Raw genomic sequence first — 17,921 nt, 5'->3', positions numbered from 1 at the left:
TCTGGATTAAAGGGATAGTTGAGTTCTGTTGCAGAGGGCGCTACACAAAATGATTTTTTTGTGAGACAATGGAAAACTGACCGTCAAATTTGAAAGAACATACAATATAAATGACAAAATCATATTTCTTTGATCAAAATCAGGTCAGAGACGGCTGAAATATCCATAAATATAACGATTTCTAATACTTGTGTACCACCACAAATATTAGATATTTTGAACCAGCCGTTGAAAGCCGTTGAAAAAACAAAATAGCGCCTTTTACGTTTTATTTCAGCCAACGCCGATGTTGGCTTTTTTGTTGGCTATTTCGTGTTGGTTATATTACGCACAATCAGCTGGCCCATGTATTGTTATTATCAATTAATTAATTAACGGTCACCATATTTTTTTAAAAGTGGAGCTGAATTGGTATGATCATATTGCCTAAATTTCAAACATTTTGGGGTCTAAAATTACCTTCTTAGCAATTTTAGGTCTTAAAAGGTCACTAGAAATGTCATAGATAAGAATAAGAGCAATAACCATGCACTTTGAAGGCATTTTCGATCTGAAAACAGAACTCAACTATCCCTTTAATTGGTTGTCTCAGAGCTGTGGAGGGAAAAATCCACCGAGGATAAATACTCTACATACTACAACAATCCCGTCTGTTGGACTGTAGCAATAATGCATCCTGCAGAAGTGTCCTAAATCAAATAATGTGCAAGACTTGGGGCCATATTGCCCTGAAATCTTTGACTAACCCCTTTGCAAAAGTTCAGAGTGACTAGATCTCTTCCCTCATGCCCTTTAGGTAATTAAAAAAAAAAAGTTAAGAAAACAATCAGTTTAAAATCCATTTTGGTATCCACTACTAACCTGACAATGTTTGGACCACAGAGTCAATGACATTAATATGTTTGTAAATAAGCAATATAAACCTACCTATTGGCCAAACAGGAGCAGCACTGCAGGACATGCTTCAGGTCATTTGATAACAATGTATATTTAAGTTGTAAGTAAAGTTTCAGGGTTACACCATGTCATTCTTTAAAGGGGACTAAAGCCCTGAAAAGGGCTGGAGAGCTCTGCTAAGAGCTATTAGTTCTAAATGTTCTCAAAAGCCATTCTCCTGAAGACGATCAGAGTATACTGATCGCAACATTAATAGCCAAGAGCTCTTTAGTAGTGGAGATCACAAGCCTTTCCAGGGATCTCATTCCTTTGAAAGAATTACATGGTGTAACCCTGAAAACTTACAATTCACAGTCTCCCAAATGAAATGTACCACTTATACTTCATTTAAAATAATGTACATTTGTATATATCTACCGACTTGTTCACGCATGACACAGGAAATTCCTTTATTTTTCATTGTAAGTAAATGGCAAGTTGGGATGATAAGACAGTGCTGCTGTTTCCCGATAACCCGTGCTCATGCATGGCTCTTTGCCAAGCGGAGGAATTCAATAATAAGAAGAAGACATAAACATGTGACTTGAATACAGGTCTGCCATTGGCTACCTCCTGTGCACAGCCTCACGTTGTGTGTAATCTTTAAGCATTTACGTCTACCGGTAAGTCACAATTAAAAAAAAAAATGCTGTCTTTTACTGCCTCATGTATAGATGAGCCTTACAAGATACTTATTAATGGTTAAATGAGTAAGAAAATAATTGCACATATAATGGAAGCGGATAGATCTCTGATATACTCCCTGGATCAGTCACTATCACTGTCACTACCAGATTCACTCAGCTGAAGATCCTCACCTGCAGAAACAAAGAGTGAGATGACAAACAGTCAGTTTAAAGAGAAGGTTGAGTTCTTGGAAGAGGTGAAAAATAATTTGTGAGCATTATCATTGTATCATACAAGTGTGGTAGAACATCAGATAAAATATGTTGCCTCAAAAGCATAGCTCTTCAAATGCCTTAGTATTCTGAATATGGCATGTATAATCATACAAAATTGGGACAGATTTGTATGCCACATGTTGTTCGTGTAGAGTGTACAGTGCTTGTAACTTTACCAAGACTGGGCCAAATTTTTTATCATTTTGATGATTCCAGAACCTTGCAGTACACACCAATACTTATATGTTAGATGATCATCCTTTTCTGATCGATTCCACAACGTTTCTTTCACAATTATGCAATCGTATGACCAGAACTCAAATTCATTGTTAACCATGGTAGCAAACCTACATGTATCTCGTGCAAGTGCAAGGCCAGGCACGGTGAAAAAACTTAAAGTATGAACAAGCGACTTGAATACATGATTGGTGTTGGCTACATTCTTTATTCTTTAATATGAATGAAAATAACAGTTAAGGTACATGTAGCTCTCCACCTGAGAACCCGAAGGGACAACATACAATCATTAAGATACTTACTGAGAGTTAATAAAGGGCTGACGTTCAGTAGTCTTGACACTGGACTTGGCTGGGCTGGTGACAATTTACTGGAAACTGGAGCAAAAGAAAAATAAGATTGATAGTGAGAATACACCAGACAGATATGAATTTCAGGTCTATAATAAACCCCTATTCCCAGTCACACTGCTTTATCAAAGGCTTGCTGGGCAGCCAGTTGTCTCAATGAGAACACTCATGGACATAAGGTATCAGGTGCAGTATCTGGTTTCTTGATAAAATTAATAATAATCTAAAATCGTAGGAACATATTTTGAAGACTAGTTAATGATAATATAATAATAATAGTTTGTTCTTATATAGCTCATTTTAGGACCACAGGCCCTCTCAAAGCGGTTTACAGGTATATATATTATTACCCGGTCATCGAATTCAGGCTAACCTGATACAATATATGAATATTCTTCACTCCCTGGGGAGCATTCCAGCCAGGCGTCATTTTTTACTAACCACATTAACTTTCGCATCCTACCGGTTAACCATTTAACACCTGGGTGGAGAGTGGCAAATGTAGATCAATGTCTTGCCAAAGGACATTAGTGCCGCGGCGGTATTTGAACCACGGTCCTTGTGATCCACAGTCCGGTGACATATGCACTCAACCATGACACCTCTACTTAGTCCAAAAACTACCCCCCCCCCCCCATACGAAATGGACTGGCTTTATCAAGGCTACCTCTCTCTGTTGCTTGTTCAATCCTCCTAGCTCCTGCATCCCTGTCACCGTCATCATCATCCTCATCATTGTCGCTTGAACTGCTTCCACTGCTACTACTGCTATCGTCATCACTATCACTGGCCGACATGTAGCTGTCCGACGAGTCTGCCTCTCTGTCCACGACGCTAGGTACACTGGGTGGGGCAGGGGAAGGCTCGGAAGCGGCGAGAGGGGACGGCTGGGGTGCTGGTGACCTTTCAACTGCATCAGAAAAATATTGAGGGATAATACATAGGATTGATACAAGTCATGGGGAGTGTTTCACAAAGATCCTAAGTTCAAGTTATCTCTAAGTTGGACTTAACAATTATGGGAAGCCATTAGCATCCTTTAAAATATTTTGTAAAAATTATTTTAAAAGGCATGAAATGTTGATTCAAAATGTATCATATTATCTATTATCAAGGAGATTTCTTGTTCCTGATGTAGAATTTATGAAAAGTCTAATATACTTGAAATTTTAGCTTACGCATTCTACAAATACTGACTTCTTCAAGGGGCAGGGTTAAAATGGTTAAAACTATTGCCCAAGAGGATATCAAAATTATACCGAGACATGAGACAAAGTCAAGGGGCATATTGCAGTCTCGAGATTAACCAAGAATACTTTCAACTGTGACCTGAAACATAAGCAGTCAATATTAGAATAATTTGAATTGAATTAACTAGGTTTACAATGTATCTATGAAATTGGAAGTATAATGACACCAATTACCTCTTCTTTCAGCTTGTTGAGCCGGTGAGTTGAGAGGAGTGTCTTTCTTCTTGTTGCCTTGGCTGTTTGATCGAGGGTTGGGAGAACTCTTGGAGCCGGACGCTTGGCTGCTTGATCGAGGGTTAGGGGAGCTTTTTGAGGATGCTTGGCTGCTTGATCGAGGGTTGGGCGAGCTCTTGGAGCCCGACGCTTGTTGGCCTTTAGGAGGCTTCTGGGCTTTGCTTGTTCCCTCTTGTCTTGAATACAAACACAAAGACATAAGAAGTGAGAATTCAAGTGATACCATCCAAGACAATATCATAAATTTTAAGGAAATTTCAAGCAGAAAAATTAGAGCAACAGACTGGTGAAAGTTTGAGCATATCGGGCAAAAATTAGAAAGTAATGAATGTTTGAAAGTTGTAGTCACTACGCGTATGGACTCTTCAAATTGGATGAATACACTGTAGGTTATTATAAAGTTACTAAGACGTAGTGTCTTAGTGTTGTCAAACAACTGTCCTGTTTGTTTCAATATACAAAATGATTTAAATTTAAATTTAAAAAATGTATTTTGACTCAGTAGACTCTTTTCTTTTAGAGGACTCTAAAACAATACAATGCTATCCATGAAAAATACTGCTTACTACTGACCCAAGGGAGAAGGCACTTAGGAGAAAAAACAGAAATTAATGATATTTTTTAACTCAATAAATAGGGTAGCTATGTCCGTGTCTATGTCACTCTCCACTGACCAAATTGCCAACTTGAGATTCGCATATTTCAAACATTCACAACTCTCTTATCATTGGTCAGAATTATTTCAAACTTTCAACAATCTGTTTCTCTTGTTTTTTTGCTTTCATACAATTTAATTGCAAAGGTTGGATTGCCCTTATATGACAATGTGAATATATTGAGGGTCACAAAAACACTTTCAATTATAAAGAAAACTGTTTACTCCACTATTTAAGTCTTTACTCAGAGCCACAAATACGTGTGGGTTCCTGTAATATGTAAGTGGGACACCAAAAATGTCACAAAGTGGGTCCTTAATTTATGGAATTCCCCGTAAAGGAATACAGAATATATTTACGCTTACTCCTAGGGACTTGTAGATTTGCCCTTTGACATAGTGGACTGCTACGTGTGACCTCCTTTTAAAGCACTGGCAGTGCCTTAAAAGGAAGTCACTGCCTTAAAAGGACGCCACACGTAGCAGTCCACTATGTCGACGTGCAAATCTAAAAGTCCCTACTATCTCAGCCTCAGGACACATCAAGATTTGAAACTCACCTCAGTCTCTTGACCTGAATGTTACAGCTGAGGCGTTCAAGTGTAAACTCTCCAGTCCGATGATCAAAGATCAGCACGCATTCCTTCTGATATGGTTTCTTAGATCCACCAAATACTGTACTACCCTTGTTCTAGAAGAAAAAAAAGTATCAGAATTTGCATACCGGTTTTATACCGTTTCACAAAGCCTTTTTTCAATGACAAATGACAAAAATGAGTGACAAATGTGCTGATAACCAATCAGAAGCAAGGATTTCAGTAGCTTATAACAAAAATTGTCATTTGTCACTGATGACAAGTTTTGTGAAATGGGGCCCTGAAGAAATATTACAAAGCAAAAACAAATTAAATGCAAAAAATAAAATAATTCATTGTACAACTGCAAACTTAAAAATACACAGCAACAACAACAACAACAAAGATGTTTTACACTGAAAACCCTAACCTCTGCATTTGGGAATGTAATGTTGACTTCATTGCTTTCTCCCACATCTAGTGCAGCCTCTCTTGAATAATCTACTGATGCTGGCTTGAAGTCATCTAACAGGAGAAAGGGTAGATGAGCAAAGAATGTTGTAAAATAATATAGTAAAAGAGAAACAATAAAATATGTCTGAGTGTGGTAAGTGAATAGCTCTGAAAAAGCTAGATAAAAGATCTCTGGAAATTTCAATATTACAGAGATCTTAAATAAAGAGTTTTAATAAGTAAAAACTGTTTAAAGGTAGGCTTTACTACTTCAGCCAGAAGGGATTAGACCACACAGCGAGCCAGCGAGGTCACTGTGACAGGTGGCTATCTCATTAACTCAGCTCTCATTTAACATAAGAAAAAGAGGATCATGGGGGACCAACAGGCACCGATTTGGGAAGTTTTCTATATAGAGGGAGCAAGTAGCTACAAGTAGGACAGTGTGCCTTTAAAAGACTGGGCAATCTTATATTTTAAAGGCATCTTAATTTAAATTTTGAAAAGGTAAACAAAAGAAGAAGAAGAAGAAGAAGCATAAGAAGAAGAAGAAAAAGAAGAAAAAGAAGAAGACAAAGAAGAAAAAGAAGAAGACAAAGAAGGAAAAGAAGAAGAAAAAGAAGAAAAAGAAGAAGACAAAGAAGGAAAAGAAGAAGACAAAGAAGGAAAAGAAGACGACGAAGAAGAAGACGGGAAAAGAAGATTTTCCTCATTATTTTACATCACAAGTGCCTGAAACAACCTAGATCAAACTATTCAAACTCGACACATTTTAACATGCATAACACATAAAACTAATAAAAACAAAAGAAATAGGTTAGGACTAGGTGGAAATTACAACCGAAGAAGGCAATCATATGAGACAAAAATATGATGATTCACACATTGTTTATGTCTCACATCTTATGGTATGGAATCCACAGCTGTTGTCTTCTTGAAAGCTTTTGCCAAGTTTCAGCTCATGTTGTCTGCTCCCAAAAATCTGACCTGCTTGTTGATCTCTGTCGCTTTTTGCCATGATGATGCTCAGATATGGTCTGCAGATTGAAAAGAAATAAGAACTGTCCATTGTCAAAGTTATACTGAAACACTGGTAGACTCATCAACTGAATACAACTATGCAATTCGTTGCCTAGTATACCCAGGGTACGTTCACGTTCACCCCCCCCCCCCCCCCCCATCAAAAAGTTGTTTTGAGTCCTGAAACTTTGATCATCAACATGAATACCAATATAAATTTAAATATCCATTACAATATACATGTCACAGTTAATCATTAATGATTGAAATTATATGTCAAAAATACACACACACATCAATATTCAATCAAATCAACAAAATTCAAAAATCCAATAAACAATGTATTACAACTACCATCTAGATCTACATTGTAAGGCATATAGGCCTTATGTGCAGAATATAGTATACTTTTTGTTGTAGTCTAGATCTATACAGTGTACATAAATTGGTTTTAAGATAAAAACAATAATTTTTTTCATTGACACTTGTTCTCGACCTTTTCTCACAGTCACAGTGCACCAGGAAAAACTTTAGAGCAAAGTGGTCAAAATGATTCTCGTACTTACACAGTACCAGTTAGTAAATTTAAATCATGAACAGCTACCTAGTAAAAGATTTATATTTTAAGGAACAAGCTAGTTAAGTCTTAGTTTAATCACTCCAGCAGAGCATTAGTAGCCGCCGCCATTAGTACTGCATGATTACTAATGTCTTTTTGAAATGGCAATGATGAATGCGTATTGACTGTTGACTGTTGTGTTGACAAGTTTGATGATATAACAAGTTGAAATACTTACCTACGACGATGAAATAGACACTGTTTGCTCTGTTTCCTGTTGATTTCCAAGCCAAGTTATCGTGTTTTTATACTATTTATTCAGAATTCTTGAACACATTCAAAGACTTTTAAAATTAAAAGCCATAAGGAGCATGTCCACGTCGACAGCACGTCACTTGCTTGGTTGGTACACCATTAGCATATAGCTCACAGGAATATCAGCATGTGGGACTGTAATGTAGCTTGACGCGCTTCTTATGTCGTTTCCGTATGGACAAACAAGTACAGAAATCTCGTTTCCTCCAGAATAAAAGCAAAAAGAAATTCAGGATTAAACAAAATAAAAGATACAATGTTGTTGGTATTCATGAAAGAAAAAAAAAAAGGAATTTATAACAAATGCAAAAAAGTATACTCTCGCCCGATGAGGGACTTGAACCCGCGACCCTCTGATTAAAAGTCAGATGCTCTACCGACTGAGCTAACCGGGCTTCGGCGATAGAGAGGGAAAATGTTGGTATATATTCCGTATTCATTCACCGCTAGGCTAGTTAGCAGGGAGTTGAGTGCTCCCCATAGAGCTCCGGTTAATACCGATTTGTCTTGATGGTGTGTATGTGTGTATAAAATATTCTTTTCCTGGTGCTATATACATACACAAAGCCACAATTCCCCCCCTATTTTTTTTTGGGGGGGGGGGGGGGGGGGGGGGGGGGGGGGGGGGGGGGGGGGGGGGGGGGGGGGGGAAAGGTTAAATGTTTTTTTTAATGTTATCTTGTCAATGGTTATATTGTTGATTAAATGTGCTCTTACCCTCTGTAAGTGGACTTGTGTCGTTCAATTGCGTATATACTTGTTTATGTTTAAACTTCACCCAACTAACATCGGACGTTTTCTGAACGTTCTAAAAAGGTTCCAAATTGGTTTCCTAAACGTTTTGTGAAAACGTTCTAAAGACGTCCATTTGTGGTAGGTTTTGGACGTCTTTTGGAACGTTCCAACTGGACGTTTTTTGAACGTTTTCTAAACGTTTTTAGAACCAATAAAAAACCTTTTATAGATTTGCTTTCAAGTGAAAGGACCTACAGAAAACCTGTCGGAACGTTTGGGACGTTTTAAGAACGTTTTAAGAACCTTAAAAACGTCCGGAAAACCTTTTAAAAACGTCTCGAACGTTTCCAGGACGTTTAAAGAACGTCTATAACGTCCAAGAGAACCTTTTAAGAACGTGTAGAATGTACTGGAAACGTTTTGAAAACGTTTAGAAAACCTTTTACGAACGTCTAGAACGTCCTGGAAACGTTTTGAGAACGTTCAGAAAACCTTTTAAGAACGTCTAGAATGTCCTGGAAACGTTTTAAGAACGTTCAGAAAAACTTTTGAGAACGTCCAATATACAGTGAATTTTTAATAAACGCTAGGTCACACATGTATTTGATTGATTTTATGAATTTATTATCAAACATATTTACAAAATATGTACAAAGGCTTGGCAATACAGTACATCATGTATATTTGAAAAAGAGTATTGGTATTTCCCGAAGTGCCCCCGAAAGAACATACAATTCTAATATTCAGAATAAATTGTTATTTGATCAATATCGATTCATAAACGGCTGAAATATCCATAAATATATTTGTATTCAAAATATTAAAAATGCTTGAAGACTACTTTGAAGAAAACAAATCTGAACAGTTCTTTAAAAAGCAATTGATATAGATATTTATTTAATTATTATTTTAACAAACATTAAATGCAGAAACTGAAAGTAACGGGTCATTTTGAATAATAACAGGGGCTTTACTTGGCCGTTTGTAATTATTACTTTGCACCGTGATGGTGCAGGTTTTGGTTTTAAAGTTAAGTTTGACCAATACTAAACTATCCCTTTAAAACTATAGATACATAACACATGAACAATCTAAAAAATAAAACATAAGAAAATGATAGATGAGTTGAAGATATGCCTCATTAACTGGCAAATATGAATACTCATATAATTCACGGGTCTATGTCTCTATGAATAAACAAGGCAAGATAAAATGAATACTTTGAATAGTGTCAATAATTTGGCAGCACACATATAGCAACTTTGGTAACACACTTTATAAAAGCAATTTGAGTTATTTACAGAACCTGGCAATTCATGCCAAAACGATGCCCCAGCAAATGATTAAGAAATCTTTCTATAATAAGTCTTGATCTTTGTAAAACCAAATAGTGGATTGAATTTTTTGTGTACTATATCAAATTCACCAGAACCTTTTAACAAAATGTCACAAATTATCATTAAATACATGTGAATAACCGATTTAGCTATGTGCCTCCACCCAGGATTAGCTTCATCATCCGGTGCAAATTATAACTATTCAAAGAGTACATGTATTTACTTTCTCATCAACTTCTACAAGTGATAAAAATGTGACTATTTTGAGAAGTCACATTTCAAGTGAAAGTACGGCCAAAAAAAACAAGGAAACTACACTCGTTTCAGCTTTACAAATTGGCAACACTGATGACACCACTGTGAGTAGCTATCCATCAACTTTGTACTCAAAATTTCATATTTTCTAAATTTTCCTTAAAGTTACACATTTCCACAGCTTTTAATCAGAGTATGTTCAGATTACTAATGACGAGTAGCTTTCTACACAACATGCTTTGACTATGGGGGGTTAGAAAATGTGAAATTTTGTGCACAAAGTGAATTTAGAGCTACTCAAGATGTCATCAGCATTGTCAATTTGAATAGCCGGGAGTAATTTACTAGAAAATGTAAAAAAAAGAGTAGTTTCCTTACCGAGTTTTGCCCATTTCTTATTTTTAATTTTGTTCAAATTTGTCTCCTTTGATTGAAGCAGTGAAATTTCTAGGGTAGATTTCCCCTTTAAATCCCAGTAAAAAATTGTCCTTTTGATCGACCAAAGATTTAGTGGGCAGGTTAAGATTTCCCAGAAGCCTTGCATCTTACTTCAAATATAAAATCAACACAAAACACATGAACAATCTACAAAAAGCTTTTTACAATAAACTGATAGAATTGAGTTGATATGAATTATTAACAGGCAAATATAAATACTCAAATTTAAGGGTCTATGAATATAGAAGACAAGGTTATAAGAGAGTTTGGCAGCACACACATTGGCCCGAATTCACAAAGCAAGGTTTGAGCTCAGACCAAGGTTTGAGCTCAAACCTCCTTTTGTTTCGCCAAACCTCCTTTTGTTCTTTACAAACCAGGTTTGTAAAAAACGCGTAAAACGCGTCATATGACGTACGAAAACCAAGGTTTGAGCTCAAACCTCCTTTGTGAATTCGGGCCATCGGTTTCAGCATCCTTACAAAAAGTAGTAAATTTACAGACCTATACAACTTTGTCTTGCATTCTCAACAAGATGATGGCAATTAAATTAAAAAAGATGCACCAACAAAACTGTTATGTCGCTGATAAAGTTTCTCCATTATTAGCTGAAATGGTCAAATTTGGTTTCAATACGAGTTTTAGGATTTTTGCATTGCCCCTGAATGAAGGTATCTTAATCTACCTTGAATGAAAATTTGGTGTTCACTGGTTTGGTAAACGGCTCCCTCAGGTCTTCCACATCAACGGCCGCTCTCGATTTGGACAAAAGCAGTTTTTGTACCAACTGCTTCAGCTGCTGCTGCCCTTCCTCCAGCCTCTGCAGCGTACACAGTACCTGCACTTGAAAATTGCCTGAGAAGAAAAAACAGACACATAAAATACATTATAATAACAGTTCAAGTCATTAAAAAGTTTGACAGCAAATTAATAGGATATTTTGGCGAGATATGTTTGATAGCTGAAAAATTTAGTCACTTCAGGAATATATCACCCAGCTTCAAAGACGACACCTGTGCAGCGCTTCCAACAAAGTATACATACTGTAAGGATTTAAAAGCGACTCTTCTGTAAGAAAACTATACCCATGCCTCAGAAACTTTCGTTTGTGAAATGCTATCTGAATTTCTGAAAAAAACTTACTTTCCGAAGCCCGAGCCCTTGCTGGAGTTGTGGGTTGGAACTGAAAAATGTGATGTGGACTTGGACTTCGCATTCAGTTTCGGCATTGGTACCTCTGCTGCCACAGCCTTAATCGTTCCTCCGCGTACATGTTGTTTTCTTTGGTCCTAACCGATTCAAGATCTGAAAAGTAGAGACACATTGCAGATGTTAAAAGGGATATCAAGACACGACAAGAATTCTCATAAACTGAACAAACTTTTGGGTAATGCAAACTTCTTGTCCGAAATTTATGCCTAGATTACAAATTAATTTCCAGTTTTGCCAGAATGGTGCCACATCTATTAATCATCATTTTGCATGGCTGGGACACAAAGCAGGTCTAGCTATCCCAAATAAATTATATTAGGTTTTCATCTGTCGGATTTTGAAGAAAACAAGAAATAAGATGTAAATTATACGTCTCTGGCCGAACCAAGCACTACCAACCATCAAGAGACAAATACTTACCAGCGTCAATTCCGGAATCACTAGAAGATTTGCTAAATCTCTGGGAAGACGTCTCTTTCGCTTCTACACAGCATCATCTTCCGATACCAGGTTTGACGTGTCCTCTGCCTTCCTGGCGATGCTTTTGCGCTTTCACATAGTTGCCTGTATGTAAAAATAAAACAAATCAATCCTTAAGTTATTAATCTACGTTATTGGAAATTAATTTCTTTAAATAATGTGTCATCTGAACTAAAAAGATTTTTTTTAAAGAGACGAAATTGAGAACAAGATAGGCCTATAGATCTAGGTCGCGATATTTCTAAAAAAACAATTTCCATACAAAAAAGGTGGTTTGGGGAGCCTGTTGTAATAGGGGGTGGGATAATATAAAGTTGCTAAATGGTGGTGGAGGGAAAAGCATGGAATGTTCCACTGGGATTTTAAATGCTATTGAGGGAAGAGTAAATAAGTCGCGAAATGAGCTGGTAGTCGAGGGACTTATTTTCTTCACGAAATAGCATTTTAAATCCCGATGGGAACTTTCCACGATTTTTCCAGACAGCAAAGTTAACAACTCAACTGTTTTAATCATCCGATTACCATGTAATGTAACGAGCCATGCGCACATACCCACTCCAGCAAAAAGTCCATGCTATTATGCGTATTGACCTCTAGCACGTGTTAATACTTTTAGGCAGCATTTGCTCAAAAGGAATAGTCAATACACACATAATACAATCATGCCGATGCGGCTGTAAGCAAATTTTGACAGTAGAGTAAAGTACCCGGTAATCGGTCAGCTCCGGTTTTCGGCCAATTGGTTGGATACATGGTAAAATCACTTTAAAATACATCGCATAATAGCATAACACATATCCCACACATACCATATCATGCCAGTGTCACTGAAGAACCACATTTGCAATGAAAAATATATCCTAAAATATCACATTTTAGCGATGTAATCGGCGGTCCCGCTACCCAAATCTGAAAAATCGAGTTTCTTACGCGTGTATGTAAGAAATATGGGTACCATAAAATGAGCTTTATTTCAAGTATTTTTCAGATATAGAGCCCGATTTTGTGCTGGTCGCAAGCTCAAAAGTATCTCATCGCATGTATTAAATCAATGCAGCCGCACACCGCGACGCACACACGATATGTCTGTCTAATTCAGATTCCAACTTCCGATCACCGCTGTGCCTGTATTCGGCCAGGCGAGCACCCGGGAGCTCCGGCGTGGGATACCTGCTCCGCCCGCTTTTGCTATACATCAGCGCAGAAACGCACGGCGCGCGCGAGCGCTTCCTATTGACTTTGTACATGCGGCCGTAAACTGAAACGCTCGGCCGATAACCGGCTCCAAAACAGTGAAAATTGAAATGAATATTGTCATGGCAATTCGTGATTTTTTTTTGGGAATCTTTTTTTGTTTAAATAATAATAATATTTGCTTCATGATTTGAACAAGAAATGATAATAAATAGGAAGTAAAGAGTCCAATAAATAGGATTTTGTCTTAAGTGGCCGAAAACCGGGTACTTTACTCTAGATCTAGACAAACAATTTGAATTTCTAAATTGTTCTTTCTAACAAAATAACATCGGTAAGTTGAACAAATTGTATTTTATTAGACTAGACTACTGCTATTTAAAGTCTAGGTGTCATCAATTGTCACTAAAGTACCGATTTTTAGTGAAAGAGTTTTGTACAGTGGTGTTTGAAATGTTGAGTATCAATAGCACAGCTTTTAATACACACAACCAGGATAGTAATGCAGCTATGTATGCACTAACTCGCAGCTATGTATGCACTAACTCCAAGAAGCTCCGACGCCGTTCGGCATCGGAGCTTCCTGGAGTTATGTGTGCACATACCCTAGCCTACCCAATTACCATACCAGTCAATGCAATGAAAGTTTCAACGGCCTGCACATGCAACATAGAGTCTGCCGTACTTTTAGTTTTAATGCAAATAATCAATATTTTATTTCATTTTACATGCTTCAAAATCAATCAAACAAAGCTTAAATTCCTTACAGATATCAAAATGTTAAAATAACGCTTACCTCGGTGTCGCAGTCTAACAGATTATTTGAAATCTCGAAGTCACGTCATCAAGCAGTCAACTCGTCAGTCAGTTTAAAACACGCGCGCGGCAAGCTCTGGTGGAGCGAGCGCGCCGCACCGGCCGCGCTGGATACGATTCACTGACCTATACATTGGTACTATTATATACGGTGCGTACGCACTTTGTATACACGTGGTTGAATGGAGCATAATAAATGATGTAGCGCGGTCGGACTGATTGGGCTGGGGGGGGGGGGGGGGGGGGGGCACAAACATTATGTGAGGGGGAGGGGTCACTCCTTATATATTTCTTTTTTTCTTCAAATAATTTCACCTTATGTTTTCTATTTTTTTTCCCTCAAAATTATTGGGGGCACGTGCCTCCCTACATCGCTACGCCACAGGAGTGCATCAGTTTGACATACCTCGACCCCCCCCCCCCCCCCCCATGCGTATGCATGTGGCCTAATTTCGCCAGCTGGTATTTTTTAAGAAATATTTATTTGGACATAAAAATAAATTCAACAAAATACGTCTGAATAAAACATTCTGTAAACGTTTTACAGGACCTATCCAAGAACGTTTAATTTGTAACGTCCAAAAAACGTTTTCTGAACGTCTTCAAAAGATCTAGCTCCGCAGCGAATGTAAAGTCCCAACTTAGACGTTATATAAACGTTTTTTAAACGGTTAATATGGACGAAGACGTACGGAACCTGATAAGAACGTTCTGTAAACGTTCTAAAAACGTTTTGTGTTTGCTGGGCAGTTTATGCCTCATGAATGTACGTTAAAAGATTTATTCCGTCAAAATTCACAAATTTATAATTATAATACACGTCAAAGGGGTCTTATTTATCAACCTTTTGCAAGAACAAATATTTATTTATTTATTTATTTATTTATTTCTAATCTTTTGACAGGGTAGCCCATTCACCAACAAGTAGTGGTCTTCCATGGGGCCCTGAATGAACATAATTATGTACATCGTTTATAACATTTATACAGAACAGTTACAAAAATAATACTTGTTTGCAAAATAAGCATTAACCTAGTAAACAGTAATGTCAATAGGAACATATTAATTAATTAAGTCACAATATCACTCTGATCTCTTGCATAATGAAAATGGAACAGTTGCCTGATGATATAAAATCTTTCTAGGTTTAGAAGGTTATCTAAAACATAACTACTTGGAAGACTGACATAATTTAATAATTTTTCATTCTCAAACGCTTTTTGACCACTAAGGACCTACTCATCAGTGTGTTTGCTGTGTGTGTGCGCGCGTGTGTGTGTGTGATCACTTTTTGTGCTCTATATTCTGTAGCTTAGTTTTTTTTCCATCCCTTGTATATATATATAGAATCTACATTACATTCCTTTATTTACCTTGCTATGTTGTTAATGTATGTAATTTGTTGACTATAGGGCCCCGCTCACAAACTTAGCTTCTACATGGGTCCTAAAAACCATTAATTTGATGATGTAATCAATATTAATATGTTGATTAATGTGCTATATTACCAGTCTCTTTTTTATGTAAAAGATTATATCATGTTTTGTGTGGTTTGGAATAAAATGAACTTGAGCATGAAAATGAATCTCTCTCTATCTCTCTCTCTCTCTCTCTCTCTCTCTCTCTCTCACACTTTCTTTCTCTCCCTCTTCCCCCTCTCACTTTCTTACTCTCTCTCTCTCTCTCTCTCTCTCTCCCTCTCTCTCTCCCCCTTCTTTTTATTTGTCACACGTCTATAAATTATTAATCACTCTTTCGATCGTTTTGTCTCTCCCTTCTTTTTCTGATTGAGTTTCCATTTACATAGGCAAAATGTCATACTTGTCGCTATCTGCAAGGAATATTAATGGTAAGGCATCGAAGCCAATATACTGCCATCCTTTTAACGGAGCACGTTCGTTCTTTGATGAAAGCTAATTCAAATTGTCACCTGTCTGTTCAGTTGCGTGAGTGGCGGGGGCGTAACAGCTATGTCATTAGTCCAAAAGTTGGCGTGAACAAAAAATACTGAACGTCAAGAAAACTTATTTGTATTACCACTGAATTGTTTTCATGTCGTATTTTATGTGAAAACAACATTTCCTATTGTTAAGTTGTTAAGGGCATATCCTACTGATACCAGTCATGCATAGTCGTGACCAGGCGCGTACACAGGGGGGGGGGTGGGGGGGGGGGGGGGGGGGGGGGGGGGGGGGGGGGGGGGGGGGGGGGTGGGGGGGGGGGGGGGGGGGGGGGGGGGGGGGGGGGTTTTTGGGGGTTAAACCCCCCTTTGGTATTTTTTTGTTGTGTGTAAAACCCCCCCCCTAAATTCCCCTAAAACCCCCTCCCCCCCCCTTTTGGATTTAAAAAAAAAATTAAATTTTTAATTTTTTTATTAACCCTAATCCCATGGCTGACTCAAAAAGATGACCTTACCCCCCCCCCTAGCGGAGCAAAATGTCAAATTTCATTTCCAAAAAAAAAAAAGTGTCCTCTTACCCCCCACCCCCCCCCCCCCCCCTCCCCGCTTTTCAGCGGCTGGCTGAGTCTTGCGAAATTTTCGGCCCGATTTATAAATGTTAAACCCCCCCCACCCCCCCCCCCCTTGAAAAAATCCTGCGTACGCGCCTGGTCGTGACACCTACCCCTGGACATACACCACCCCCGAATAACCACTCTCTAGGACAACAACCCCTAGGACGACTACCACCTAGAACAACTAACCCGGACAACTACCCACAGACAACTACCCCCTAGGACAACCACCCTCTAGGAAAACTACCCCCGGACAACTATCCCCAGACAACTACCCCCTATAGGACAACCAACCTCTAGGAAAACTACCCCGCGGACAATTACCACCCACACAACTACCCCTTAGAAAAACCATCCTCCAGGAAATTACCCCCAGACAACAGTTACTACCCTCTAAGGCAACCGCCCTCTAGGATATACCTCCTTGACATCTACCACCTATGGTAACTACCTCCCAACTATCCCGGACAATAACCACTTAGGGTAATTATCGGTCGGGGGTAGCTGTCTTATGGGGTAGTTGTCTAAGGGTTGTGGTCCGGGGGTAGTTGTCCCAGGGGGAAGTTAGATGGGGGGCGGTAATCATCCTTGAGGGTAATAATTGTCCAGGAGAAAGTCGTCCTAGAGGGTGGTTGTCCGAGGGGCAGTTGTCCTAGAGAGTGGTTATCCGAAGGGTGGTTTTCCAGGGGGTAGGTGTCCTAAAACTATGCATAGAATTGCCCCCAGAGGAAACTAAAAATCATATTTATTCAAACATATACCATTGACATGCTCCGGTGATTTTAATTTACCATCTTCATAACATGTTTCATTTCGGAAACTGATAAACTGTCCTTTAAAGAGACTATTAAATTCATACCCATTAGCTGTATCAAAAAGGTCACTTAATTGATTTAACTTCTCCAACGTTGCCAGTGGTCCGCCAGTGGTATATAACATGTCATCCATCATGAGCAGCCCATCAACAAAAACTACCGACAAACGGTGGTGTCATAGTAAGGCTAATTGGGGAGTGACAGGGTGTGACGTATCCAGAAGTTAGTGAATAGGATTTAAAACCCCTCCTGGATTGGACACGGAACATGATCGCGCTGCAATTCTAATGTGGACCTTCAATCAATGGCGTAGGGCTACTCCAGTGGCGGATCCAGGGGGGCCGGGTCCTCCCCTGGTCCCCAAAACAGGTAACTTTAACCTTTTTTGAAGAAAAAAAGAAGACGGGCCCCCTCCACCTGGCACCCTCCTTTGCCGCCGGCTGGATCCGCCCCTGGGCTGCTCCACCCTTTTCCGTAAACGCTTTTATGAGGGGGGGGGGTCGGGGGAGGGGCGCTGTAGACCAAACCCCCATCTCTTGCCTGTATACTCCAATGTTCCTCAAGTTTTAGCCAGTTTTTTCTCTCACCTATTAGAGGAAAACATGCACGAAATCTAGACGTAAGACTTCGGTAGCCATT

At 38.6% G+C, this 17,921-nt stretch overlaps 1 protein-coding gene, 1 long non-coding RNA gene and 1 other non-coding gene across 5 annotated transcripts; all 3 read right to left on the bottom strand.

Moving 5' to 3' along the window:
• Nucleotides 1-805: 805 nt before the first annotated feature.
• Nucleotides 806-7,856, bottom strand: LOC105439058 (ELL-associated factor 2). Of its 3 annotated transcripts, XM_011667577.2 has the most exons (9): nucleotides 7,806-7,853; nucleotides 7,410-7,690; nucleotides 6,493-6,629; nucleotides 5,570-5,664; nucleotides 5,125-5,255; nucleotides 3,850-4,085; nucleotides 3,093-3,335; nucleotides 2,378-2,452; nucleotides 806-1,754 (listed from the first exon to the last, which is right to left on the bottom strand). In XM_011667577.2, exons 3-9 carry the CDS (start codon nucleotides 6,608-6,610, stop codon nucleotides 1,705-1,707), a joined length of 948 nt encoding a protein of 315 aa, XP_011665879.1. In that variant the 5' UTR covers nucleotides 6,611-6,629; nucleotides 7,410-7,690; nucleotides 7,806-7,853; the 3' UTR covers nucleotides 806-1,704. The 3 variants fall into 3 exon arrangements, with proteins under 3 accessions (XP_011665879.1, XP_011665878.1, XP_030846666.1); XM_011667576.2 differs by having other exon boundaries at nucleotides 7,410-7,856; XM_030990806.1 differs by lacking the exons at nucleotides 7,410-7,690; nucleotides 7,806-7,853 and adding an exon at nucleotides 7,179-7,303.
• TRNAK-UUU lies at nucleotides 7,809-7,881 on the bottom strand. Its single transcript has one exon. It is a non-coding gene; the product is annotated as a tRNA-Lys (tRNA).
• A 2,198-nt stretch (nucleotides 7,882-10,079) lies between these two features.
• LOC588554 lies at nucleotides 10,080-14,018 on the bottom strand. The gene is made up of 4 exons (XR_004065011.1): nucleotides 13,934-14,018; nucleotides 11,884-12,027; nucleotides 11,395-11,556; nucleotides 10,080-11,106 (listed from the first exon to the last, which is right to left on the bottom strand). It is a non-coding gene; the product is annotated as an uncharacterized LOC588554 (long non-coding RNA).
• Nucleotides 14,019-17,921: the final 3,903 nt, after the last annotated feature.

Source organism: Strongylocentrotus purpuratus, unplaced genomic scaffold (assembly GCF_000002235.5).
Source record: "Strongylocentrotus purpuratus isolate Spur 01 unplaced genomic scaffold, Spur_5.0 spur5_scaffold_19, whole genome shotgun sequence".
Classification (NCBI taxonomy): domain Eukaryota; kingdom Metazoa; phylum Echinodermata; class Echinoidea; order Camarodonta; family Strongylocentrotidae; genus Strongylocentrotus; species Strongylocentrotus purpuratus.
Note: the sequence above shows the minus strand (reverse complement) of the source record. Positions and strands in the feature narration are given on the sequence as shown.